Here is a 27,669-nt window from a genome sequence, read left to right on the forward strand (position 1 = left end):
AAGCAAAGGAGTACATGTGTCATAAAAGGTAAAGGTACCCCTGCCCGTACGGGCCAGTCTTGACAGACTCTAGGGTTGCGCGCCCATCTCGCTTAAGAGGCCGGGGGCCAGCGCTGTTCGCAGACACTTCTGGGTCACGTGGCCAGCGTGACAAGCTGCATCTGGCGAGCCAGCGCAGCACACGGAACGCCGTTTACCTTCCCGCTAGTAAGCGGTCCCTATTTATCTACTTGCACCCGAGGGTGCTTTCGAACTGCTAGGTTGGCAGGCGCTGGGACCAAGCGACGGGAGCGCACCCCGCCGCGGTGATTCGAACCGCCGACCTTTCGATCGGCAAGTCCTAGGCGCTGAGGCTTTTACCCACAGCGCCACCCGTGTCCTTACATGTGTCATACACAGAGTCATTAGATAATGTTATTGATCCCTTTATTTCACAATGTGGTGTGAGACTGAGGAAATTGGCTTGAAAGGCATGCTAACATTTCTCCCATGTGTAATATGGAAATTGGGACTATTTAAACTATAGTAAACCAGTGAGAAGGATGGGAATGGTTGAAACATGTATGGGTATTAGTTATACATGAATATGCATTATGAAGGAAGTTACTCATAATGATTTGCCTAGAGGGCCATCAGGGGTTTGCTTTTTTTGCACGTAGCATTTCATATATATTTATTTTGGAGTGGCTTTTAAACTGGCTGTCCTTAAAAAAAAGACATTTGTAGTTATAAAAGTGCATTTTATGGGTTCTTAAGTGTTTGTATGTATTTGAGTTTCACATTTCCTAAATATTACCTATTCTAGTTTATTGCTTATCCTTTTGAGGTTTGCTGTTGTGTTTGATTTCATTTTGGGTATTTTTCTCATTCTTTAGTGCACCACTAAGTACATGACATTTCTGTGCATGAGAGCAAGTGTCCCTGTGTTCTTTGCTGCCATTAAGAAATAGGTAGTGGTTCCGTATTTTTCCATTACTTAAAGATCTCCAGTCTAGCTGCTGATAAACACTATGTGATCCATGTCTTTACAAGAATAATAATCCTCATTGTCAGAAATAGGCTGAGGGAGCTGGCGCTTGCCTACAGACAGCTTTCTGGGTCATGTGGCCAGCATGACTAAATCGCTTCTGGCGTAACGAATGCCATGACGGAGACCAGAGCACACAGAAACACCGTTTACTTTCCCGCCATAGAGGTACCTATTTGTCTAATTGCACTGGTATGCTTTCGAAGCTGGGACAGAACAACGAGAGCTCACCCCATTGCGCAGATTTGAACTGCTGACCTTCTGATAGGCAAGCCCAAGAGGTTCGATGGTTTAGACCACAGTGCCACCTGCGCCCCTGGTGTCAGAAATGCCTAGTGCTTAAACATGCATAAAATCCTAATTCATGACCTGTTTCTTTGATGCCACTAATAAGATTGGGCATTTTATAAAAGTGCCCACCATGGCATATGACAGAGTACTCACACTCCTATAGCCTTTCCAACAAAGATTTTAATCAAGGAAAAAAGGAAGATACCTTTTATTGTTTCTATAGCACAGCCTTTCTTAGTCAAGAGGTCATTTTTTTATTTTTTTATTTTAGCTATTGACTGGTGAAAACTCAAGATAGGAGTTTTCGCTCCTGCGATGGTAACACTCCACTTTCTCCATAATTTGTTAATTTATTAATTTGTTACCTGCTGGGCAACATTCAGTTTCATGAGGAGCATTTTCAGGCTATAGCATCGTTTTGGGGGGGGGGGCCAAAGTCACAGAGCAAGACGTGTTTTCTGTCACTAGATAGTTTTATATCTTATTTATCTTGATGGATAGTACTTCTAGTTCCTTCCAGTTAGCATAATATATCTTTAAGAAATATTTTGAATATGGATAGGTTTGAATAATGGTCTTTTATAGACCATGCACAATTTAGTTCTATGAAGGAGGCTCTGGGGAGGGAGAAACATTTGTTGTTCAAGAGCAGACTAGAGATCTCCCCTCTTCACAGGTATATTTTTAGGTAGAAAAGTTTTCTTGCAAGGCACAGCACATGGAGCTACCGTCTGCGCCTGAAAGAGAGGTCATGGCAACTTTGTTTTTATGGGCAATGCAAAGGTATCAGCTGAGAGCTCAACATCACATCTGTGGCATTTTTGGAAACCTGAAGCATGCAATGGAGATTATGAAAACTGCTGAAGCAGAAATTCAATGACGTGCTCATATGGATATTGCCCGGAAGATTTGTGTAAATGCAGAAAACTTCCCAGGGGCCCATTTTGCTCCTTTTACAGATTTAATTGTTAACTTGTTGATCTTATAGTTGCTGTTCTCTCCTAGATGAGGGAAACAGGCCCAGTTTATGTGCATATCCAGAAATGCATAGACTTCTGGTACTTCATTTCTTGAATCGCCGTTTGACATCATTTACATACTGTAACTTTTGCTAAATAGACTAGAAAATGCCATTTCTTGGACGTATTTCTGATTGCACAGTTTATATTCACTGTTATAGTAACAGCTCTTCATTTCTTTCCTTCCTTCCTTCCTTCCTTCCTTCCTTCCTTCCTTCCTTCCTTTCCCCATACCCTACCAGAAGAGTAAAGAATTCTGCTTAGTTTCAATACTGTGAAGTCAAATTATTATTTAGAATTGGCAACACAATATAGTTAATACAGTATTGATGTACTTTTTAAAACGTACATGTGATACAGAAGCCAATCTATACCAATAGCAGCTTTTTATTTTAACTCCTTTTACCTTCTGATATCCAAAGGTTTGGTATTACAGAATCACTATTAAACCTACAGTACTGTGATTGTAGACTTCTTAGAGATGTAAAATTTCCCCAATGTCCTTAAGAAACTCATTACAGTACATTTATTGACTGAGTCCAGGGCTTGATGAACTTTAGACCCAGGTTTGTCTTCTGAGATGTCCACTCCAGTGTTCAGATTCTGAACAATGTAGGCATTTTAACAGGCAATGCCTACTATGTTTGAAAACAACTAGCACTGACTGCGGTTGATCATGTATTTTGAAAGTATATGTGGCAAACATCTGGTCACAGATGTCTGCACCACCTTTAGTCTCATTATAAAAAAATAGAATGATCACAGGCTTCAATTTGTTGTTTGAAATTACTGCGTCTTTATATGTTGAAGAAAGAAGAATAACTATTCTTTTCTTTCTTTGGCAGATAGCTTACAAGTGTTGAATCATTTTCAAAACAAAACATGTTGTGTTCATGTTTTTGTATTTGTGGAAACTCTTGAGTATTTTCTGGTATTTCCCCCAATCGTGTCAACCAGTCAGGTTGCTTGCTAGCTGATCTGTTGGCTAGTGCCATGCTGCTGAAAAAGTAATCAGTTCTGTTTCAGCCAGAATCCTGTAAATGCAGCATTAATGTCTTAACCATGGTTTGGCCTAGGTTTTGAGCTGCTGGGGCACCTTTTTCCTTCCCTACCCATATGTCTGCATCATAAACATATGTTGTTTTGGAATTGCAACACATCCACAATTCAATGGAGCTTACTTCTACATAAGTGGATAAAGGATTGCAGTCTTAACCAATAATATGTGCATAACTACTGCAGAAGATGAAAAAAATCCTGTTTTAAGATACTTATATGTTTATAGTAGGGCAGACTGTGTGTGGTCCTGAATGACTCTGTATGTCTGCATGCACACCCACATTTTTTCTGGGCTGGGGAACAGCCAACCCTTGCTCCATCCAGTCTTCCCTACAAGACAAATCCCTGATGCAATTTAAAAAGATAGATTACCACTTACATAAAGACATATTGGGCTCATGGAATATCTGACCATAGTTTGACCATAGATAAGTAAGGCACTAGGCAAATAATTTTATTTGACTCCCATCCCAAATGTACTGTTCTTTAACATAATAGAATATTATCCTTCTTTGTTCTTTGCTTATCCTGTGGCTTATCCAAGAAGCTCAAGTAGGATTATGGTTCACCAGTTTGTAGGACTTAAAGAGTTATTCCTCCCTGTTTTTTCTTTTCAAAGCCCTTCTGCTTTTTCTTATGCCGTTTCACTTTATGATAATACTAATAATAATAATTCTCTGTGTGTATAGCATTTTATATTGAAAGAACTACAGCTTTCAAGATTTCTGTTACTTTATTTTGAAATAGTAGATTTCACTTAAAAAAAATATGTCTGGGATATGTATGTATGTATGTATGTATGTATGTATGGATTTTTTTCCAATCCTCTGCCATTCCTCCCCACCATACAGTCTGATATATTCTTGTGCATGGCAATTGGCCTTAAGGCGATTATTGGATTAGGGCAAAGACTCAGTATGTCAACACTGACACTATCATTTATTGCAAGGTATTTACAATTTTATTCACCTATGCCTGTGTTACATTAATTTCTTATGGTGCTGGAGCTTTAAGAACTTGGGTGGGTTAACAAGATGCCTCTGTGACAAGAGGAGAAGATACCAGCCCGTCTCTTGTTGCCGAGGAAGCAGCTTTTAAGTAACAGCAATGTTTCCCGATTTACCACAGTGTGCTTTTGTCATCATAATCCTTCCTTCTTGTCAAGACTGATTTGTTCTTCAAGCAAGGGACTGTCATCTTCCTGTTTTTCCCGTGGCTTTCCCCCCATCCCCCGCCACCACTTACTTGTTTTGTGGAAGCAAAAGTGAATTTGAAAGATGTTGGCAAACCAGTCGGGAATATGTTTGTTAGCTGGAGTTTGTGCGACGCTGGTTGCCCTGGCTTTAGCCTATTACCTGTACTGGTAAGTAGCAAATTACGCAACAAGTTCTGTGGGTTTCTTTTCCACTTCATAAGGCTGGGATCACATGTCTTTTTGAGAACTTTGCTTGTATCAAATGTGGTTTTTAGTACAGTAGCTTGTAACTTTAGATCGATCTTCCCCTTCTTCACAGTAGTACTTATTATTTGTGGAGCTCAGGTGTTTTGAGAAATCTTTTGTGATGAAATGGAGGATGTTAGGTTCTAAAATATCATAGAAGAGGTCTGGCTTTTTAGCCGCCTATTGCTATTTACAGATTCTTATATCCACACTGGCCTTGAGTCTTTTTGTTTACTACTAGCTACACAGGTGAACTGTAATATCTGCCTTAGGATGTTTTATAGAGATGAAGGAATTTGGATTATTTTTATTCTTCTCTGTAGGGCTCCTTCTGTATCTGTAACATCTGTAATATCAAGTTATTGATGTTGTAGCGAGAGAAACTATTCCAGTGCATATTGTGGGTGTAGAGAAACAGATAAAATGGCAATCCAGTGGGAATGGGAATACTTTTGTTCTCCTGAAGCTTGTAGGTGTACAGTTCCACCCAAACTGTGCCCTTAGACTTTGTCTCCAGGGAATATGAGAATGTGAATTTCCATATTTAGTGACCTAGGCCAAACAGTACAGTATATTGAAAAATACTATTGAAAGTAGGGAATCATTATACTTTTAAGCTTTACTTAAAACAAAAAATGGAAAATGTTCAGTGTCTGTAAGTTTAATCAAATTAAAGCAATTTTAAGTGGTAGTCAAGACATTGGGTGATATCTAATGTTAGCCATAATCAGAGGAAACCCAATGAAACCATGGACTTAAATAACCTATTTCCATGAGGCATAATCCAAGGATGGGCAAGTAAATTTCCACTCATGCAACAAGATTTTCTGTGGCCCTCCATACCCTCCTCCCAAATCTGTTCTGGAGGGTCCCCAACATACGGACAATGTCTGGGAGACCACAGAGGGGAAGAAAGAAAGGCAAAGGCCCACTGCATGATCAGAGGCTCTTCCAGTCACCTATGGATAGCATTAGGGGTCAGCACACTTTTTCAGCAGGGGGCCGGTCCACTGTCCCTCAGACCTTGTGGGGGGCTGGACTATATTTTGAAAAAATAATAATGAATGAATTCCTATGCCCCACAAATAACCCAGAGATTCCTTTTAAATAAAAGCACACATTCTACTCGTGTCAAAACATGCTGATTCCCAGACTGTCCGCGGGCCGTATTTAGAAGGCAGTTGGGCCCCCTGGCCTTAGTTTGCCTACCCAAGGATAGCATCAAATGCAGCTCATTGATATCCATGTGTCTTCTGTGAGTGTGGCTTAAGTGGATACCTCTAATTATTTCAAGCATTATATACCTCAGAACATGGAGACAGGAGCCTTCAGTTTAATTTGGGTTTTGTAAGTACTCTTTGATTCACAATGTTTAGATTCAAGAGAAACATACAATGCTGTTGCCAAGTTTTTTTTATGTCACCACTAATGACCAGGCAATCCATCAAAAGCTGCTCTTTTTGTAGCCACCAGCTTTGGTAGTGTTTCAGTCCGAAACCCTGATAACCCACTTTCTATAGGAATGCTTGAGCGTGTGTGTTCCTTTTTAAACATACTTGAGGTTTTCTGCCCATGTAGCTCTCAGCTCTTTTCAGTCAGGATGAACTGATCAGATGACACCAGAGATTGCTGACTACCAGCTTTGCATATTGGGAGATTAACCTGGTTTTGCTGTTACTCTGCCAGTGGTCTCTTGCTCTCATTGAGGTCAAAGCAGCCTGCTTAACTATAGGAAACAACTCTCTCAAATAACTGAGATTATGTTATGGATCTCACAGTTTCTCAAAAAAACGATGAAGGCAATGTTATAGGTGTGAGCCTCCCCATGCACTGAGCCTCTTGCTGCTTGGATGCAGAAAGAGTCTTGATGGTGTTGGTGCTGCAGTTAGGAAATAAGCCCTACACTGGGTCTTGCCTGTTGCTTACTTTTGCAGTCCTGGGCAAAATATACTTCTATTCTCTTAGGCCTTTAAAACAGGGATGGGAAACCTGTGGCCCTCCAGGTGTGATTGGACTACAGTTCTCATCAGCTGCAGCCAAGGTGCCCAGTGCTCCTGGATGATGGAAGCTGTAGTCCAGCAACACCTGGAAGGCTATAACTTCCCCATCCCCAATTAAAAACACAGCATTATTTTTAATTATTGATACTATGTTGCGTTTTATCTGCTGCTTAACTTTTCTCTGACATTTTATTATTTGTACATATCTGTGTGGTTCTGATATTTCATTGCAAGCTGTCTTGGGAAAGTCATTTGGAGAGTGAGGTGTAAATGCCACAAATAAATGAGCACATTTTTAGGGAATGGACAGGGCAGAAGCTGGATTGGGTTATTTTCTAGAAATGAGGAAAGGTACTGTGGTATTCTTCTGGTCAGATAGCAACAGCCAGGTTTGGGCTATATATTACAGGGCTGGAGAAAACTGTAGCCCTCCAAATGTTGTTGGACTCCATATCCCATCTGCTTCATGCGGCCTGGTCAATGAGCTGATAGCTTGATAGCTCAGTCTGTAGAGCATGAGACTTTTACTCTCAGGGTCATAGGTTTGAGCCCCATGTTGGGCAAAAAGATTCATGCATTGCTGGGGGTTGGACTAGATGATCCTTGTGGTCCCTTGCAACTCTACAGTTCTATGATTACTTGTGGTCATCTGTGAGTAATGGACACTAGGAAGATGCTGTGAGGAATCTAGCAGAGCTTTTGCTCTGCAGAATCTTGAGACACACAAGGGACACAGAAAAGGTCACAAATCGGAACTGACACTCTTCACACCTGCAGAGGTTCTAGTTACAATAAGGATCTGATTCAGGGAGTTGATGGTGTCCTGTCAGCTTAGAACATGCTGAAACCCTTCTAGGACTAGCCAAGTAGTTGACAACTAGATTAGTCTTGTTCACATTGATCCGTTACAAATGGGAACAATTCCAAGAAATGGTACATGACCTAACCTTCCATTGAGGTTGTGCAGAGCATCAGAGGATAACTAAATTAAACCTTTTTCAGCAGTTGGTTTGCTTTCTGTGCTGTGTTATAGACAGCAATTTATTATTTGCCATTTTGCAAGTGTTTTCCCACCTGCCAAACCCATTCCTTTATAGCAGTGATGGCCAAACTTTGCCCTCCAGCAGTTTTGGGAGTACAGTTCCCATCATCCCTGACCACTGGTCCTGTTAGCTAGGGATGATGGGAGTTGTAGTCCCAAAACAGCTGGCGGGCCAAGTTTGGCCATCACTGCTTTATAGACTGAGAATTACTGCATTTTCAGATTGCAGTTGGAAGAAATGGGGAAGGAGTTAGAGAGAGAGAGAGAGAGAGAGAGAGAGAGAGAGAGAGAGAGAGAGAGACTGCAGAGCATCATATGGAAATATTATAAAATGATTAGTTGTTTGCATTTTGTATAAGGGCAATTCATAGAGAGCATGCATTGGTTAGTTTTAGGTTAAGACCCTTGACTATTCCCATTATATCTATGCTTGTATTTCCAGTTTGCATGCTTGGAATGTTTTAAGAACTCTTAAAGAGGAGCACAGTTTGATTGGATCAAATGGTTATCCTATGTGTTGCTTGCTAACCTTTATATACTTTATATACTCTGTCACTTGTACACTATGTGTATCCAGCCAATCACTTGCCTTGTTTCTCCCACTTTATCATATTTTGTTTGACTCTCCTTTGTAAAAATAAAAATAAAAATCATTTATATACAGTAGTTGCGTCTCCCTCAAATTGAAAAGCCTTTGTAGTTCTACAGAGAGTAATTGAGTTTATAACCTCTTGGCATATATATTCTTTGGGCCAAGGAGTATAATTTGTGCACATTTTTTACTGGACTTGGAGAAATGAGGGCTTGGCCAGATTTGACCTCTGAGTTCCTGCACCGTGTGAATGCTCTTGAATAGAAGTGTTTAAGAACTTGTTATTGCCTTTTGACCTGTCACTTAACAGTTAAAATAAACCTTCCTGATTGTATTTACAGCTTGTTCCTTCCAAAGGGTCTGAGGTTGATAACAGTACTAAAGTCAGAATTTGATGAAATGTGAAAATATAATTAGAGAATTATTGTGTATACACATGCACACAGAGGAATTCAGTGTAATGGCATGGCAATCGTTCCATCAGCACAAGCATTTTACCTCCACAGCTAGCACAATCCCCCCTTTCCTTCCTTCACATGCTGTTCTGGGGGTTCTTCTCACCTCCCCAGAGCCAGTTGGGGGCACACTGGGGTGCATGGGATGAGGAGGGGGGAAATCCCCATTACACTACTGGAGGGCCTTTATTTTATTAGTTTTACTGGTGATAATGCTAGCACTTTTGTTCCGATTTCTAACATCACTTTTACACTGCAGTTCCTATTGCGTTAAGGAATTGTGGCTTTTTGATGGATATATTGCCTTGCCATGCTAAATTTTAAATGGTGGGAAAGTACTGTATGGCAGAATACCACCCCAAATTTCACCATATGAAATTACCATACAGTGCAAGACTCCCATGATTTTCTGAGTGAGTAGGGTTGCAAACAGTTTTGTTTTTTTCTGGAAACAAACGAACACAGAAATTACTGCTAAACTCACACTAGACTTCCAGAAGCAGCTTTTAAATCTTGAGGAAATATAATATAAAATTCAGAAATTAATAAATAAGGAATTGCCTGGAAGATGAAATAAAGTCTATTCTGAATGCAGCCTGAGATTGCATGCACACTTACCTGGAAGTAAGCCTCATTAAATATAATGGTTGCATTCAGCTGGAATAATAAGCCATGGCTTAGCATGTTGGGAGATAAGCCTAACCTTTCTGCAAGCTCATGCATTCTAGCCCTCTCCTCTCGTATGGCTGTTAAGAGGAGATTGGAAGGTTTCAGATCCAATTTTCAGTTAACTACAAGTTTAACATTACATTTGAATCTTAAACTGTGATTATTCTTAACTCTTTTACTGAGAAACTTTCTTCATAAACCACCGTTTGAAGTTGGTTTGATTCAAATACTTGCCAAGGTTAACCACAGTTTGTTTGGTTCAGTTGTCATGACAAGCTGTGTTTAAACAAATACTTAGGAACTGAAGGTTCCAGGCTTTTCCTGCCTGTTCCAGAGAAAGGCTAGGCTTATTTTCATCATCATAAACCTTGATGGTTTATGATGATGTCTGGATGCATCTAGTGTGACTTAATTCTGAGCAGAGATGCCCCAAATTGTGGTGGTGGGAAATCAAACATCTGGCTCTCTCTGGAGTGAAACCTCACGTAAGATTTATTGCCCATCAAACCATTCAAATACAACATTTATAAAATCTCTTACGATCACTGTCCATTTTTTTAAAAAAATAATTGTCTTGAGTAGCCATTTGTGGTTATGTGAAGCACAGATTTCTGTATCTCTTTACAGTCAGGACAGATGGAGATGCTAAATAAATGAGCAACTTGCTCATTCAGTTGGGATATTGATAGCCCCAAATGCAGTTGTAGGTTACCACAGAAGACAGTGCAACGTACTGCTGAGGACTGTTCTCTTAATAGATTTGGCGGGAGCTTGAACGCTTTGAACTAGATGATGCTGTGCCTTGGCTTAAACACACACATACACAGAGAAAGAGAGAGAGAGAGAGGTTTGGTCCATATAAGGCAGCCCAGCTGCCAAGAAAACCTTAGATTCTTGGCTGCAGTGAGCCTTACTGATTTTCCAAACACACCTTATACTTTTGAACTGCACTGTTTTCAGAATCTCCCTGGGGTGGCTTTTTAAACATGGACAGGAGTAGGCTAACAATATTTTTACTGGCAAGGAACTCTGGGAAAATACCACTATTTCATCCCTTGGGGGAGGGGAAACCAATTTGGTGTCCTCCAGACATTGCTGGGCAACAACTTCCATCATCCTTGGCTGTTGGTTATGCTGAGTGGTGGTTGATGGGAGTTGGAGTCCAACAAAGTCTGCAGGGTACCACATTGCCTCCTACTTAGGCGTATGCCTTAGACTGAGGCATATGACAGTTGGAAGGAAAACTGATCAGGGACGGTGTGTATCTTAAGTTCAGCTGGCTTTCTGAAATTATCTTTTCTACACAACTGTTTGGGGGTGTAGGAGCTGTCTCCTCTTTTGCACCTGGCCACTTCTTCTGTGTTTACAAGAAGAAGATTTTGTGAGCACCACAGCTTCTGAACAAACTGGAGCAAATGGGAATATAATATTTGTTTCAGAGGGTAGGGAAGGGGAAACCTTAATTCAGACACATAAGATAGAATTCTTACTAGTATTTTTATCCTAATTTGGATTGTTGCAGTGTAATTCTATCCATGCGTATTTTTGACAGTGGGACTTGTTCCCTTGTGTGTTTTAGGACTGCAGTTCTAAAACTGCAGAGCAAGGTATAAAACGTAGGCTACTAAAAATTGCATCCTTTACCAAAAAGGTGTCTTAAAGAGCAAAATCTAGCCTCTGCCTCAGGTGGAAGAGATCTCCTCAGCCAACAGACACCCAAATCCACAGCCAGTCAGATGCTCGCTTCAAAGTAGGGAAAGGTTTCTAACCTTGTGTGATGCCAAACTCCACAGGTGTGTCCGAGCCAACAATTAGCAATTGTTTGATATGCATTTGTTAGCAGGGTCCATTTCATATGTAGATGAAATGCAGAGAGCAACAGCCTGGTTGAAATTTGATTACTGTAGTTAGTTGCCAGGAATGCTAAACTTTCTGGCACAATAGGCATAGCTTGATCAACAGGGGGTGTACAATAGAGGTCAGTGTGAAAAGTACAGAGAATTTAATATGCCCATTTTTTTCTCATCTGCATGGGCTTCCTATTCACTTCAGTGCTAGTGATTTATCTTAAAAATTTTAAATAGCTTAGATCTGTGTATCATAGGGAGTGACTTTCTCCCTTGCATTCTTCCCCATCCTCTGCAATTTTCTGTATACCTTCCTATTGTGAGCCTAGATTAGGGAGGAGAGAAGTGTTTTTCCTGTAGGGGCACCCACTATTGTGGAAAAAACAACAACCCACCAACCACCCTACCTTAAGGTCTAATTTTCCCTCCATTTGGTGAATTTCTACAGCTGTTGGTGTTTGCTGTATTGTCATTTGTAGTTGTATCCAGTCTAGTTGGTTGACTTTAGGCCCCACTGAAATCAATAAATCATTTGGAATACTTTGTGCAGAAAAGGATTTTGTAGAGTTGGAAAGGTTCAGGAAAGGGCAACCACAACGATCAAGGTTGCAGGAAAGGTTGTAGCGTTTGGGGCTTGTTAGTTAAGAGAAAAAGCGAGGGAGAGGCTACATGATAAGAGTTTGCAAAATTATGCATGGCGTAGGGAAAGTGGCTAGAAGGAAGTTTTTCTCCCTCTCTCATAACACCAGAACTCATGGACTTCCAATGAAGGGGAGTATCGCAGGATTCAGAACAGATAGAAGTACTTCTTCATATGGCACATAGTTAAACTATGGAAGGTATGGCTTTAAAAAACGATGGCTTCAAATGAGGATAAGATTAATTCAGCAGCTACATGCCATGATGACTGCTCTGCCTACACAGACAGAGGCAATATGCATCTGAATACCATTTTCTGGAAACTGCAGCAGGAGAGGATGCTGCTGTGCTCAGATCCTCCCTTGCAGATGGACTACTGGGAGAACAGGATGCTGGACTAGATGGACAGCTGATCTGATCCAGCAAGTTCTTCTCATGGTCTTATGGATTATTTTTGTTACTTCAGAAGCATATGAGGCCTCACTCACTCTGGAACATAAAGTTGTGCTTAACTGACGCAGTCTGTATTTGTGCAAGTAGATCTCATCATATAAAAGGGTTATGTTTGCAGCTAACACACGTGTAAGAAAAATTGCACAACCCCTGGAATGGCCCTGCCTGACCATCCCTACCTGTCTGAAGCTGGCGCTGAATGGGCCTTGTCCCACACACAAAGTGGAGAGCTTTTTAAGCCATGCTTTCCAGGCTCTGGGAAGGTAACATGAGGCCTCTGGATGGGCCTGCAAGCTTTAAAAGCCCCCTGTGGGGTTGTCTCGTCAACTCATGGGAGCTCCCCTCAGAGTCTCATGTGGCCTTTCCAGCTCTTTCCATGGCATGAAAGCACTATGTGGAAACAGTTTTCTAAGCTCCTTCTCAGCCTTACTTTCCAGGCTTTTGGAAAGTCACGTGAGGGCTTCCACTAGATCTCGGACAGCCCTTTCGGGGTTTCCCTCTGCTCTCTGACCCCTTTTTAATTTCAAATTTTCTGAAAAACCATTTCCTGTAAAATTAGCATAAGATGAGATCCACCTCTATTGTTAAACCACTTTGAGATGTTTTATATCAAGCAATTCATAAATAGAATTAAACAAACAAACAAACATATATATTGTTTCCTATCTGTGTTTGCAACTCTTTCACAGCATATGAGAGAGACAGCTCTTTTCTTATGTGGAACAAAATAGGCACCGTTCAGAATGCATGGCGTTAACTGCATTGTCTTTTTATGTCCTGTCTTCCGCTTTGTCTTGTTGCTGGAATCTGCAGGAGGGGAGAGTAGTGCTTTGCTCTGGTCCTGCTTGCAGGTGTCTTGTAGGCATCTAGGTGGCCACTGTGAAAACAGGATGCTTGATTAGATGGGCCATTTGGCTTGACCCAGCAGGCTCTTCTTATGTTCATATTTGTCTTCGAGGACTCTTTCCCTGCCCCTCCTGACCCCGTGCAGTTTGGCTTTGTCTTCAGCTTGCCAGCCAAGCTGGGTTGCTTGGTTTTGATTGTTGCAGTTCAGTCCCATTCAGCTAATCGGCTTATTGTTTGAGCTGGACATATTTGGGTACACCACTGTTAATTGATGCAATAGCATTGACATGGGAGAGCAGTGTCCCATCTTAGATCTTACTGTACGTATATGGAGAACAGCAGCTCAGAATAAAATTTGGCATGGTCTAAATTGCCTGCATCCTGGTTTGAACAGGGGAAAAGTCAAGTTAGGTGGAAATTGTAATGTGGAGTGCCATTTCTAAATTGTAGACCAAGGTCAAACATGTTGTGAATTATTGTAATCCCTTTGAAGATGCAATTTAAAGAAGAAAAGCAGAGGATTATTGTTGTTATTATTTATTAAATTTCTACACCGCTCTTCATCTGAAGATCACAGGGCGATGGTGATTTTAAAGAGGAAATAAATAATATGGAAAAAATGAGAAATATATTTGTGGCAACAAAGGGGTAATTTGTCAGCTGCGTTGACATTTTCCTTGGCAGTTTCTTTTAAATTCTCAGCTTTCTGGGTAAATCAGTTTTAGTGTTAGAAATGAGGGCATTGTTGTTGAATGGGTGCCTAATAAGATACCTGTGAAGGTAAACCACCCTGGAAACATATTTCCAGATTTTAAACAGATTTTAAAAATAAATTTAAACAGCAGTGGTATAATTTAAAAGACAGCTATGTGATTTGTACAGTTAGCTTTCCTTACCATAAACATTCCTGCTTTGAGCAACATACAAAAGGATGTCTTCAATTGTCATGGATAAAAGCATGCTCCAAAGAAACATGTCAGTTGGCAAAATTGTGACTGTCTGGTTCTTTTTTGCCTAGATTTTTTTCTTTAAACCACTGAATAGAATATAAAATGGATATTGGGTTACTAATACTTGTATTCACTTACCTGGTACGTTCCATTGAATTAAGTGGAGTTCTGTGATATAATTTTCTAGAATTTCAGATTTGTTGCACTATCTATGTGTGTGTTCAGTTTTGGAAATTGTAAGCAAAATTAAGCCACTAAATAGGACTAAGTTTGAAGCAGAATAGGGAGATCCTGACATATCTAACCAAGATGTCAAAGCATAAACATTAGAGCTGCTGTATAGAAATTTAATAGTGGTGAGTTTACTGTGCATTTGATCACATCAAAAATGCCTTGAATCCTGTTCCAGTTTGATCTCTTCACAAACATTAGTTCAGAGGATCCTCAGACTGAAATTTAATATTGGGTTCATCACATTATGAAGCTTGTGATTTATAGAGCAGAACCATCTTATGTTACTGTAACTGGTATCCCAGAATGAAACTCATTATTACTTTTGTATTTATTTTAAATCACACATGCTTTAGTAATATTAACTTTTCTCAATCCAGTGTTGCTTCTTAATCCAGAACTATATCTGCCTTCTCTTTGTACTGTACTTCCTTAGGTTAGTTTTATCTGTCCCCATTGGATTCAATCAAGGCAAATGTAATGCTTTTTCTTTAAAACCTGCCCCTCCCCACATCCCCTTAGTGTATGCACAGTACTTTGAACCACTTTCCTTCCTATAAGAAAGGAAATAGGATATTCTCAAGTATTATTATTTCCTGCCCATTCCAAAGGGCTTCTTTAGAACTTTGAAAACTAACAATAGTAGTATGATTTTTCCATTAAAAACACATATTACTTGATAGAGGAAGCACTCCAAATGTACCAGTTTCCTCAGGTGAATGAGTTGTTGGTATATAGCCACTGACTCTGAAGCAAACCTCTTAACTTGGTTTTAGCAGTGCCTTGCAAGGCGATTTGAAGTCTTGACATCAGGACTTCAAAGTGCTTTACGCCTGATGTCATTGTGATGCCCACTTTACGAAATGTGCCTTTTTGTCCCTTTTTATGTCGGCATGTACTCTGTGTTGTCAGCTCTTCAAGCCAGAAATACTTGGAGAATCTATGTAAATGGCCAGCTGCTTGGTCAACAGTGAGGTTGATATTAGTTCATTCTTGGTGGATCCTTCATAGAATTGTAGAGTTGGAAGGGTAAGGCTACCTTGAGTACTTGTCGTGATGTCTATATGCTGAAATGGAAAAATCAATGCCCAGAAATTACAGCTTAATATATGGATTCAAGAACTTAACCTATTAGACTTCCTCCATGATTTGATTTGAACATGATTGACATTAACAAGAATATTTCTTTCTAAGCTAGCGGCCAATTCATCCTCTGCCCTGTGAGAGAATGGCAGCACGACAGAGCAGTATTCATTTCAGAAATATCAAATACAGTGGTGCCTCGCAAGACGAAAAGAATCCGTTCCGCGAGTCTCTTCGTCTAGCGGTTTTTTCATCTTGCGAAGCAACCCTATTAGCGGATTAGCGCTATTAGCGGTTTAGCGGCTATTAAAGGCTTAGCGGCTTAGCTGCTAAAAGGCTATTAGCGGCTTAGCGGCTTAAAAAAAGGGGGGGAGCGGGGAAAAAATCGCAAGACTAGCAAGACGTTTCGTCTTGCGAAGCAAGCCCATAGGGAAAATCGTCTTGCGAAGCAACTCAAAAATGGAAAACCCTTTCGTCTAGCGGGTTTTCCGTCTTGCGAGGCATTCGTCTTGCGGGGCACCACTGTACATTGTTTGGGAATTATAAATGTGTAATGGTGTGAGGAAGTAGCTAATTATGCTAGATTGCTGTTGTGTCTTGTTCACAGAGCCTTCTGTCAAGTTAGCTGGCTTGTTTTTTGCGGTGTAATTTACCCACATGTGTGGGCAACTGTGCCTTCTTCTTACCCAGTTGCTGTTTGCTTCTTGTTTCTGGACTTTAAATAGTATATCCAAAGGGAGCAGTCGTGTCTGTTGAAAAGTGATAATTTCCATGCTAAGTGCCAGGACTGCTTGATCATCATCAAGAGATAATTTCCTGCTAGTTGAAAAAAAAACAGCACAATACTTGGCATGCTTACTTGGAAGTAAATTCCACCATGATCCCTAATAAGTGTGTTTAGGGTTATAGACACAGGTTGAAATTACGTAGGTGATGTGGAGAGCAAAAGGATGCTTACATTATGTAATGAAAATTTATATACAGGTACCACCCCCAACTTATGCAGGGGTTAGTTCCTGTCCCCCGAGCACATAATTGAAATTGCGTAAAATGGGGTGTACCCTCTAAAAAGCCTCTAAACACCCTCTTTGCTGCTCTCTCTCCAATCAATATAAAAAATACTGTATCCCAAAATGCAACCAAAATTGAAGCTCTGGGGCTGGCAGGAGGCTGGAATATGCGCAGGTAAATATCAGCTGCTGTGATACCCTGCACACCAGCTGTTAGGTGGGGAAGCTGAGCAGCCTAAACAAAGCCCACTGCACCTCTGCTCTCTTTGGGGCTTCCCCCGCCCTCACTGATGTCCTCTTAGGGCTTCAGGGAAGGTCTGCTCACGAGCCACAAGGACTCTCCAGCTCTCTCCTGTCATTTCCAGGTTTGAATTTATTTATCTATTTCTTGGCAAAACTCACATGAGAGTTGATCACATGTAAGTGGGGGGATGTCTGTACACTATCTATCTGCCTATCTACCTATCTGATATAATTTATTTCATTGCCATCTGAATGAAAGTAGCTCAAATGGGGACAAACTGGTTTGGATCCTATAATAAGCAAACTTAAAGAAGTTCAGAGTGGAATGTTGCCTATCCCATCCTCCCTGCAGCTACTTGTGCTTTCTCTAGAATGTTGGAGGGGGCTTCTAAATAATAAGAGGATTTGGCATGGGGATTAGGGTTCTGGGGTAGGTGGAAATCACACAAGATTTGGCTTGGATCGTAAAGTACTCACGGATATCCCGTCCTGGGCTGGGATGGAGCCCATGGGGCAAGACAACAAGCAGGGCAGAAACTGCAGAAGCACAGAGTGTTCTGTGCCCAACAGAGGTTGAAAGCAAATTGAGCCCCTTTAAGCCTCTACTCGCATGGTAGAGCATTCTCAAGGGGCCAACACCCTGATCTGAAGACAGCCACTCCTGTGATTTATAGCCTACTACCTACCACCTAGAGTGGTGAGGTCTTGATTTGGGCTCTCAGGCTCACAGGAGCGTCCATGAAGGTTCTGTCTGGTTGTCATGTGTGATACTGTCATGCTTAGGCTCAGTGGTCCCTTAATCTCCAGCAGCCAGGTACTCTACAGCTTATTTACTCCGTGTTGTGATCATTACAGGACTCTTGGGTCACAGCACCATGAATGAATGTTTCTTCTCCACCAGCCCCTTGAGCCCCATTCCAAGTAGTTCAGAAGGGGATCCTGAGCACTCCCAGTTAGAGGGCCGCAGCGGAGCAGGAAAAGAGGGACGCTTTCTGTCTTCAAACTTCCTTCAGTTAACTTACCTTGAGGTCCAGGCCTTTGCCACCCCTGCTTTGGAAGCCTTGGGCTTCTCTCATCTCACTCTTTCTCGCCACCTCCATGGTCTGACTCTGGAACGAATCAAAGCCCACTCAGCTTTTCCGTGGTGTGAAAATCAAGGAGATGCATTCTTGCAATCGGAAGGGAGCAACTGATGTGTAGGAGTTGGAATCATTTTGCCTTTTTAATAAGGAAACTGTCATTTTCCCTGAAGGAACACTTAGCACCAGGATTTTAAGGGAGTGAAAAATACGTTTCAGGACCTGGCTGTTGGGCTGTGCCTCTTCAGAGTTTGGTTAATTCCTATCCAGAGAGAGCTCAGCCACTAATCTTATCTGGATGGCAACATGGTGAGAGTTGTGGGCGACCAAGCAGCCTGAGAAGACCCAAAGCTGAGATAAAGTAGGGTGCCCTTGTGCCTGTCACCAGCTTTGGTTTTTCTCCTGGCCTGAAGAGGGAAAGGATTAAGGTTGGAAGGCAAAAACATAGTGTAGGCACCTGGAGACTCCATTGAGGGTGAGCACACTATGTGTGTCTGTACAACAAATGACAGCCTTCATGGTGTACAAGGGCTGTACCATATCAGGCTGCAAGTGATGGATTACAAGACCGGGACGGCTGTGGCAGGTTAAGGCCCCAAGCTCTCTAAACATTATTTGTCAGAATTGAGCTTGTGTGTATTGCTTTTTAATTAAGTACTGTCTCCTTCCCAGAAGCCCTATGCAAGCACATCTCCCCTTCCCCCACTAACACCCAGCTAATTCCTATTCAGCCTTCTCACACAACATTGGTCGTTTAGCATAACTTTTGCTTCCTCTCCCATTTTCCATTCTCCCTACATTTGCGCTCAAAACAAAACTTGCTTTCCCTGACCCCCCTCCCCCCGTTCTTTTCTACGAATTTCGAGAGTGGGTGCAGTGGCACATTTTTTTACCTGACCTGGTGTGCCCCGCAGAGTAGATCTGTTCACATCAAACTATAATTCTTTTCCGACAACTACAAATGTACCAATTCTCCTTGCACCCCCTAGTGGCAGGTGCTACCCAGCAGCCATAAACTAAATTTAAGTCATTGAACAATGCAGAATCTGGAAAACATGGGGCCTACCAAACACAGCAGATTTTCAAAAACTAAACAAAAGGTACATCTTGGCACCGCACACTCCACTTTTTTCTTTCTTTTTAATATATATAAATCTACTGCTCCATACAGACGAATTTAAGTCTCCCCCGTATCATGAGAACCAGCTATGAGAAATATGTGGCTGTCGTGGTGGGCACTCTTAAACTGATGTAAGTGAGCTGTTTATTTAATCCAGTTTACTTGAAATTTGGACTGCTGGTACCCCATACCTGAGGGATTTTGCATACCAAATTTAATAGCAATAGGACAAATTATCTTGATTTTTCTTTTTTTATGATTGGTGTTTTTTCACATTTTAAGCAGATTCCTCTTACTTTAATGATAGAGATGCTCCTGGAATCTGGATCCATATGAAGCATGCAAACTTTCAAAGGATTCGGTTTTTCTTGATGCAGAATTTGCCTTACTTTGGTGGAGAATGTTATCAGATTACAGATAGTCCTGAAATTAGTGAGAATCTGAAGCATCTATGCTATTTGAGAGTGTTTTGCCCCATTCAGCTTTGCAAAAAGGGTATTTTGAGAGTGGGTAAGGGCCAAAGCAACAGATCTCGCCACCACAGCCAATGTTTCTTTCACATCTGCCTCTTCTATGGCTGGCAACTCTTGGGCCAGAAAGCACTCTCACAAGTATGCATTTGGCCCATAGTCCACCATTTCCAGATATTCATTTCCCTTATCTTTTCCCCACACTTTTTTTTGTAGAGGGAGGTTGAAGCCTTATTTACCTAGGGATCCATCAGCCACGCCATCCCCGGACCTTGGAGGGAACAAAAGTACCAGGAAAGCAAAATCTTCTTTGGAGAAAAGCAGTTTATTATCTGTGCACAGAGACAACCAGCAGAATAAATTCTGAAAGACTGGCTGTAAATACATGGCATTTGGCAGGCATTCTTATACTGTAGGTACACATTTCTCCACCAATCACCAATTGCCAACCTATAGGTACACCTCCCTTCCACCAATCACCAATTGCCAACCTATAGGTACACCTTCCTTCCACCAATCACCAATTGCCAACCTATAGGCACACCTTAGGAGGATAATCACGTTAAGCACGTTCCTTACCCATTTCCCTGTCTTTTGAGCCTACGTGGCTCCTCTTATTCTTTACTTGACCAGTGTCACAAGCCAAACCTGCTTAAGCAATCTTTATTGGAATCTAAAGCCAAAGCTTGCTCAGGCAATCTATATTGCTACAGAGCTAAACCGTCCCTTCCTTCATTCCCTCCTCTTCTTTTGGACAGCCTTCTGGCTCGTCCAAGGCAATAGGCTGGTATTCACGCATCAAAGCTATCACTCGGGGACCCATCATGCGCGACATTGTTTTGTGCACCATATTTTGCAAGCATTGCACCAAGCAGGGAATACAGAAGCAAAGAAGCAATAAAAATAAAATTGGTCCTAAGAGCATAAAAAACATTCCTCTGAGCCACCCATTTGGCAAAAGCTTATCTAGCCAAGACATATTCCATCCTTCCCACACTTGTACAGGGACGTGTGCCACCTTCTCAATACTTGCGGCTAGATTACGGATGGCTTCACCATGATCTGAAATATTGAAGCAGCATGCTCCACCAGTCAGGTTGAGGGCAGCACAAAATCCTCCTTGTTTGGCCAGAATAAAGTCCATTCCCAAACGCAGCTGGAGGACAGCAGTGCGGGTCTCATCCAGCTGGGTAGCAACAAGGCGAAGGGCGGTGGCCGTTGCATTGGCCACAATCTCTACTACTGCCTGGAGTCGGATTATGCGATTTAGATTGTACATGGGCTCTCTGGCACCTGCTACTAACTCACCAGGGTTCCAGGAGGCCGGATCATAGTGGGCAATTATTCGCTCAGGTGGCCATTCATCCTTTCCCCACGTCTGCTTGCTCCCTGAGGCTATATTCGTGATATCAACAGATCTGTGATTGCGATGGGGAAATAAGGTGGTAGGGAGCAGCCACATGGGGGGTAAAAGGAAGGCTGGATAACAATTGCCCCACCAACCGTTGGGGAGGTGGTGGAAAGCCTTTGTCCCACAAATCCAATATACAGGATCCTTGTTCTGGGTGGCCATATGGTCACCCATAGAACTAAAAGCTAAAAGATTTAAATTGGTGCAGGCTCCGCCACACTCAGTGGTATCAGTGGGGTTACACGTACACTTGCATGAGGAGCGCCCAGTAAAAGTTATATTGTGTCCAAGGGTGGCATTTTTGGTCTGGTTGACACAGAACCATCCGGGAATCCGATAAACACGGAGGGGATAGGGATGATTCCAGTATGGGCCCCACTGGAATTTACTTCCAGTATACTGGATTCGGGTCCGATTAAGAGGCAACGGAAGCAGGGGCATGCCCCCAGCCGCATCCAGAGGTCCCAAGGCACAAACAAGGCAACGGGTCCTATTCTCCTCCTTAGCTACCATTTCTGCCGTTTGCAGCCAGCGGTTGTAAGGGTTGTGGATGCCCCGCGTGACCATGATACGGGTAATGTTTACCTGGGAGATCCAGGACCCTACTTCCCCCTGGGCCAGAGCGCAGGCGGGTTCCCCAACTAGGAAGAGAAGGAGAACTGTCAGTGGGATGGAGGAGGGACGCTTCTTCCCGCAAATTCTATGGCGCTCGTGCCAGCAAAAAAAGAGACACATCCACGTGACAAGGGCAGTTGAGATAACTCCCACCCACCAACCCCAAGAATGCCAGGGCTCTCCCCACCACAGATCAGTCATGGTATGGGTCTGGAAAGGGGGTTGGGGTTATCCGGACGCTCAAGTTGGTTAGGGAAACAAGGTCGGGGATACCTCCAAGCGTCAAACCCTATGGTGTGGAGATAAAACTCCTCAATCCCCGGGGGATGATGGTACCCCTGATGGGTGGAGGATAACCTTGCCCCCCAAGGAGAGGGTACCCACGGTGGATGGGCCACTACACACCCACACGAATAGGTAGCCGCCTGTAAACTGCAAATGCTTGGTGTCAAAATCCCCACTGCTTCCTCCTCATACCATATAATGCATACTAAAGTTCGTTCAGGGTTCTGGACGTTATCAGGGGACAAAGGCTGCAAGGCTGGAACGTTGGAGGCGCTCCCGGTGGGCGCCCCTCCCATCCAATTCTTCAGCTGTGCGTAGAGATATCAGCTTCCGGTGTGATATCAGCAGAGCGGTCGTCTGCCAGGCGTCTGGCGATAGTCAGCCGGAGGGAGTTCTCTGGATCTGGTGTTCTAACATAGGGGACTGGTCTCCCAAACAAAACCTCAAATGGTGACAAATGGGTCCGCTTTGACGGGAGGCTGCGGACCCTGAGCAATGCCAAGGGCAACATGGCCACCCAATTAGACCCGGTCTCCTGCGTCAGCTTGGACAGCTGATTCTTTAGAGTTCTGTTCATTCTCTCTACCTTTCCAGAACTCTGGGGTCTATAAGCAGTATGCAGCTTCCAGTTGATCTGGAGCGCCTTTACCAGTCCCTGTAGGACTGCGTGAACAAATGCTGGTCCATTATCAGATCCTATGGACCTTGGCAATCCATAGCGAGGGATGATTTCCCTAAGCAGGCACCTGGTTACTTCAAATGCCTTTTCAGTCTTTGTTGGCCATGCTTCGACCCATCCGGTGTAGGTGCACACTGCCACCAGCAGGTAGCGGTGTAGTCCACAACGGGGTAATTCAGTAAAGTCCACGACAAGATCTTCCATAGGTGCAGTTCCACTATGCTGACTCCCTGGGGGAGCCAGTGGTCCGGCTCTGGGATTATTCTTTTGGCATAGCAGGCATTTCCTGGAGATCTGGGCTGCCAGTTGGTAGAGGTGGGCTATATAGAAGCACTTCCCCAGCTGCTTGGTTGTAGCATCGGGTCCTATGTGGGTTGAACCATGATATCTCTGAATTATCTGCCGAGAAAGAGACTCTGGAATCCATATCCTGTCATCATGGGTAAGGTACCATCCTTCTTTGGACAATGTCAGTTCCTGGGCGTCTGCAGTGTCCTTTTCCTGCTTTGTGTAAGCTGGCTTGTCAGCGGTGCTTAAAATCTCTTCTGGGACCAGTGCTCCAATAACCGAGGCGGGGGCCAGTTCTTGGGCTGCTTCCTTGGCTACTCTGTCTGCCAATCGGTTTCCTCTGGCCACTTCCCCTGGTCCAGTCTTGTGGCCATAGCAATGGATAACTGCCACTGCCTCGGGCTCCCATACAGCATCCAGAAGGTTCAATAGAGCTTGTGGGTGGGCCACCTGGTTTCCTCTGGAGGTAAGCAAACCTCTTTCTTTCCATAAGGCTCCATGGGCATGTAAAGTCAGGAATGCATACTTAGAATCTGTATAAATGTTTATCTCCTGTCCCTTTGCCAGGTTCAGGGCTCTGGTAAGCGCAGTTAGCTCTGCCAGCTGGGCCGATGTTCCAGGCGGGAGTGATTTTGCTTCGATCACCTGGTCTTCCAGGGCTACCACTGCATAGCCTGCTTTCCGCTGTCCAGTCTCAACAAAGCTGCTTCCATCTACAAACCATGAAGGCCAGTGGGGGTTTGCCTCATCTTTTAGGTCAGGTCTGCTGGAATATACTTCATCCATCACTTCAATGCAATCGTGCGTCTGCTCCTCACCTTCTCCTACCGGTAACAGGGTAGCTGGGTTGAGGGCGGTAGTAACCTGGAACTTCAAACGCGGGTGCAACAACAGCATCTGGCACTTTCTCATCCTTGCTTGGGAGAGGAAATAGGTACCCTTCATGTCGAGCAGAGCTGGGACTGCATGCGGGGTCACACAAACAGTGTCTTGGCCAAAAGTAAATTTGTCTGCCTTATTCAGTAGGGTAGCTACTGCCACAACTGCTCTCATACATGGCGGTAAACCTTGTTCTGTAGGTGTCAGGCGCTCAGATAGGTATGCCACAGGCTGTTGCCAGCTTCCCAGTTTTTGGCATAGCACTCCCTTTGCTGTTCCCTGGTCTTCATCCACAAACAGGGAGAAAGGCTTTTCTGGATTTGGGATACCCAGCGCTGGTGCTTGTTGCAATGCCCTTTTCAAATCCTGGAAGGCCTGTTGCTGCTCTTCTCCCCACACAAAGGGGTCCTTTTCCGTCCCTCTGGTTGATTCGTGCAGAGGCTTGGCAATTGTGCTGTAGTCTGGTATCCATATTCTACAGAATCCTGCCGATCCCAGAAAGCCACGAAGTTCTCTGCGATTTTTTGGTTTTGGAATCTGGGTAATGGCTTGCTTCCTCTCTTCCCTTAGGGTCCGTTGCTGATAAGATATATCAAATCCAAGATATTTCACGGTAGGTTGGCATATTTGGGCTTTTTTCTTAGATACTCGGTATCCCGCTTCACCCAGATGGTTCAGCAAGTCCTTGGTGGCTTCCATACACGTGTCTTTGTCTGAACAAGCCAAAAGAAGATCATCCACGTACTGCAACAAGACTCTGCGTGGGCTGGTGGGGAAGCTAGACAAGTCCGATGCCAATGCTACCCCAAAAAGGGTTGGAGAATTCTTGAAGCCTTGTGGAAGCCTTGTCCACGTGTATTGCACCCTGGTGCCTGTTCCTGGATCTGTCCATTGAAATGCAAACAGGGGCTGACTTTCCTCTGCCAGGCGGCAGCAGAAAAATGCATCCTTCAAGTCCAATACTGTGAAACAACATGCAGTAGGAGGTATTAGACTCAGCAGCGTGTAAGGATTGGGCACATTGGGGTGGAGGGTTTCCACGGCCTGGTTGACCAATCGAAGGTCTTGGACTGGACGGTACGTGCCATCTTCCTTCTTCACCGGCAAGAGTGGGGTGTTCCACTGAGATTGACACTGTCTCAGGATGCCATGGCGAAGTAACCGTTCCAAATGTACCCATACTCCCTCCGCAGCTCTTCGGGGGATAGGATATTGGTTCACAGCCACAGGGTTGGCGAATGGCTTGGGCTTGACTATTATAGGTGGGATGTTCTTTGCCATTCCGGGCGGGTTGCTTTCTGCCCACACATCAGGGGTAACTTCTTGCAGGAGGTCCTCTGAAATAATCCCCTCCTCTTCTTTTACCATCATTAAGCGCCAATGTTCCCTTAAGGGTACCTCTAAGGAGAATTCCCCTGCTGGCCCTGTGGTCATTGTTACTTCTCCCGTTGGTTGGAAAGAAATCTGGGCTTGTAATTTTGATAGCAGGTCTCGGCCCAATAATGGGATGGGACACTCCGGTATATACAAAAACTTGTGTTGGACCACTTGACCGCCCAAGCTACAAGCAACAGATTGCAGGAATGGGGCTCTTTGTGATTTGCCTGTAGCTCCTATTATATTAATTGTTTGCTTGGTGGGCTTGGATACTGGTACTGGCAAAACAGAGTGGGCGGCTCCGGTGTCAACCATGAAGGGGATGGTTCGGCTCCCTGTTTGTATTTTGACCATGGGCTCACGGGAACCTAAATCAGCTGGGCCCGGTCTGTCCTAATATTCTTCTTCTTTCTCTCTCAGGCTCATTGCGCCGGGCTGTCTTTGAGTTGGGGGGTGCCAGGGGGGTCCCTGTCCTTGTCCTCTACCCCTGCCAACATTCGCCAATGTCCAGGGTCTCAGTTCCTGTCCAGATCCCACGGGGTTTGGCCCTGGGACTCGTTCTCCTCGTCCTCTTCCATCTAAGTGAGCCTGTGGGCATTCTCTTTTCCAGTGCCCTTCCTGCCAGCAGATGGCGCACTGGTTCCTCCCCAGACGGCCTTGTCCTCCTCCCTGGGTGCTTCCTCTTTTATGAGGGGTGGGTGTGGTAGCCTGTAATGCCATCAACTTTTTTGCTTGATATTTCTCTTTCTTCTTTTGTGCCTCTTCCTCCCTCTGATTATAAGTGGTTTGAGCCAATTCTAGCATCCACTCAAGGGTGTGGCCCATGAAAGCCTCGTGTTTCTGGATTTTTCGGCGGACATCGGGTGCTGCCTGAGCTACAAAGGCAGTTTTTATGATAGGGGCATTGACAGCCTCATCTGGGTCCACAGGGGTATACTGGCGGTAGGCTTCCTTCAGTCTTTCCAGATAGGCGCCTGGGGGCTCCTCACTCCCTTGCATTATCTCCCTGATCTTGGCAAAATTAGTAGGCTTCCTGGCTGCCCTTCTCATGCCATTTAAGACATTCTGGCGATAAGTGGTGAGGGCGTTTTGCCCCTCAGTGGTCTGATAATCCCAATTCGGTGTATTTTCAGGATATCCTGTTGCAACAGCTTGATCTCCTGCCCCCTGCGCTCTCATGTGTGCTCGGGCTTCAGCATGAATTCGCCTAGCCTCTTCTGTAGTTAGCAGGGCATCCATCAAATATTGCACATCATCAAAAGTCGGATTGTAGGTTTTGAAAATTCCCTCAAACAGCTTTATTATTTTTGCTGGGTTTTCCTCAAATGAAGGGTTTTGGTTCCTCCAATTACAAACATCTGCACTAGAGAAGGGGACATGTTGAACTGTATAAGTTCTATTGGGCACCACCCCGTTAGGTCCCGCAGGGGCCGGAGGGTCATACACTCTACGCAGAGGCATCACTCTGGCCGCGCCCTTTTTCTGTGCTTTATGTGCCCTATGGAGGGTCACTCTTTTCGCCGCCCTTCCCCACTCTCTCTGCCACTTCCTTTTATGTTGCCCTGTACATTCCGCTGCCTTTAACAAATAGTGGCTGACATCCACTTCTTTTGCATAAGGTTCCACATACTTCCTTAAACGTTCTGCCTGCTCCTCTGTCCATGTCTTGTTATTATTTGTCAGCTTGACTAATCTTTCTACAAACTCTTCATCCTCATCATCCTCTTCTCCTTCTGACTCATCAGTCTTGGGTTTGGGCTGGGGGCCAGCTCCTCCCAGTGCCTGGGGACCTGGGCCTGGTGGAATTGCCTGAGGGGCAGTTGGTGGAGCATAGGGTGGAGGTGGTTTAATAATTCCTCCCTCCTCATCTTCTGGGTCTGGTATCACTGGGGGCCTTTCTAACTTCCCTGCCGGTCGAACTGCACAAACTGTACTTTGTGGGGCGTCGCCTCGGCAGGCTTTCAACCACGGTGGGTTCTTTTCTACATTGGTTTTCCAAGTAGAAATATAAGGGATCTGGTCTGGGTGGACATTCAAGATATTTTGATATAGTGGGCTGATTAGTTGCAAATTAAGACTGCCCTCCGATGGCCAATTAGTTTGTTGGGGCCAATCAACTTCACACAATGTCCTCATCCTCTGTCTTCTCAATTTGATTCCCCAATCATCATGCTTTGTGGCTGCTTTCCAGTTGTTTAAAAAACATTCCAGAGGACTACATTGGCTTGCCCCAGACCCCATTTTTTTTTTTTTTTTTTTCCAGATACTCTGCTCCTAACAGGTTGTAAATTCTTTCACACTCCACACACTACAGCCCTACAATCGCTCGGCCAAGGGGGACACTAAGCCCTGGCCCACACTTGACAATTCAGTCACTAGAGTATCTGACATGCAACATACAACATACAAAACACACCAATATAATTTCAACATGTAACACACTAAATACACCAAAATAATTTCCCCCTGTTTCCCTTTTTACCAAACCTTACTGGCGGCACTCTACTGCACAACCAGTTGAGGCTGATCAGGCCTCGCCCTTTTCCCTTGGGCCCACGCCCTTTTCCCT

At 43.8% G+C, this 27,669-nt stretch overlaps 2 protein-coding genes across 5 annotated transcripts in view; one reads left to right on the forward strand and one right to left on the reverse strand.

Moving 5' to 3' along the window:
- AGPAT3 (1-acylglycerol-3-phosphate O-acyltransferase 3) overlaps positions 1 to 27,669 on the forward strand; it is an 82,560-nt gene that overhangs the window by 31,103 nt on the left and 23,788 nt on the right. The window lies entirely within an intron of this gene.
- On the reverse strand, positions 22,269 to 27,351 carry LOC128412337 (uncharacterized; the record flags this gene model as incomplete). The annotated part of the gene is made up of 2 exons (XM_053385245.1): positions 25,596 to 27,351; positions 22,269 to 25,493 (listed from the first exon to the last, which is right to left on the reverse strand). Coding segments are annotated over exons 1-2 (4,971 nt in total), but the record flags the coding sequence as incomplete, so codon positions are not given.

Source organism: Podarcis raffonei, chromosome 4, assembly GCF_027172205.1.
Source record: "Podarcis raffonei isolate rPodRaf1 chromosome 4, rPodRaf1.pri, whole genome shotgun sequence".
Lineage (NCBI taxonomy): Eukaryota > Metazoa > Chordata > Lepidosauria > Squamata > Lacertidae > Podarcis > Podarcis raffonei.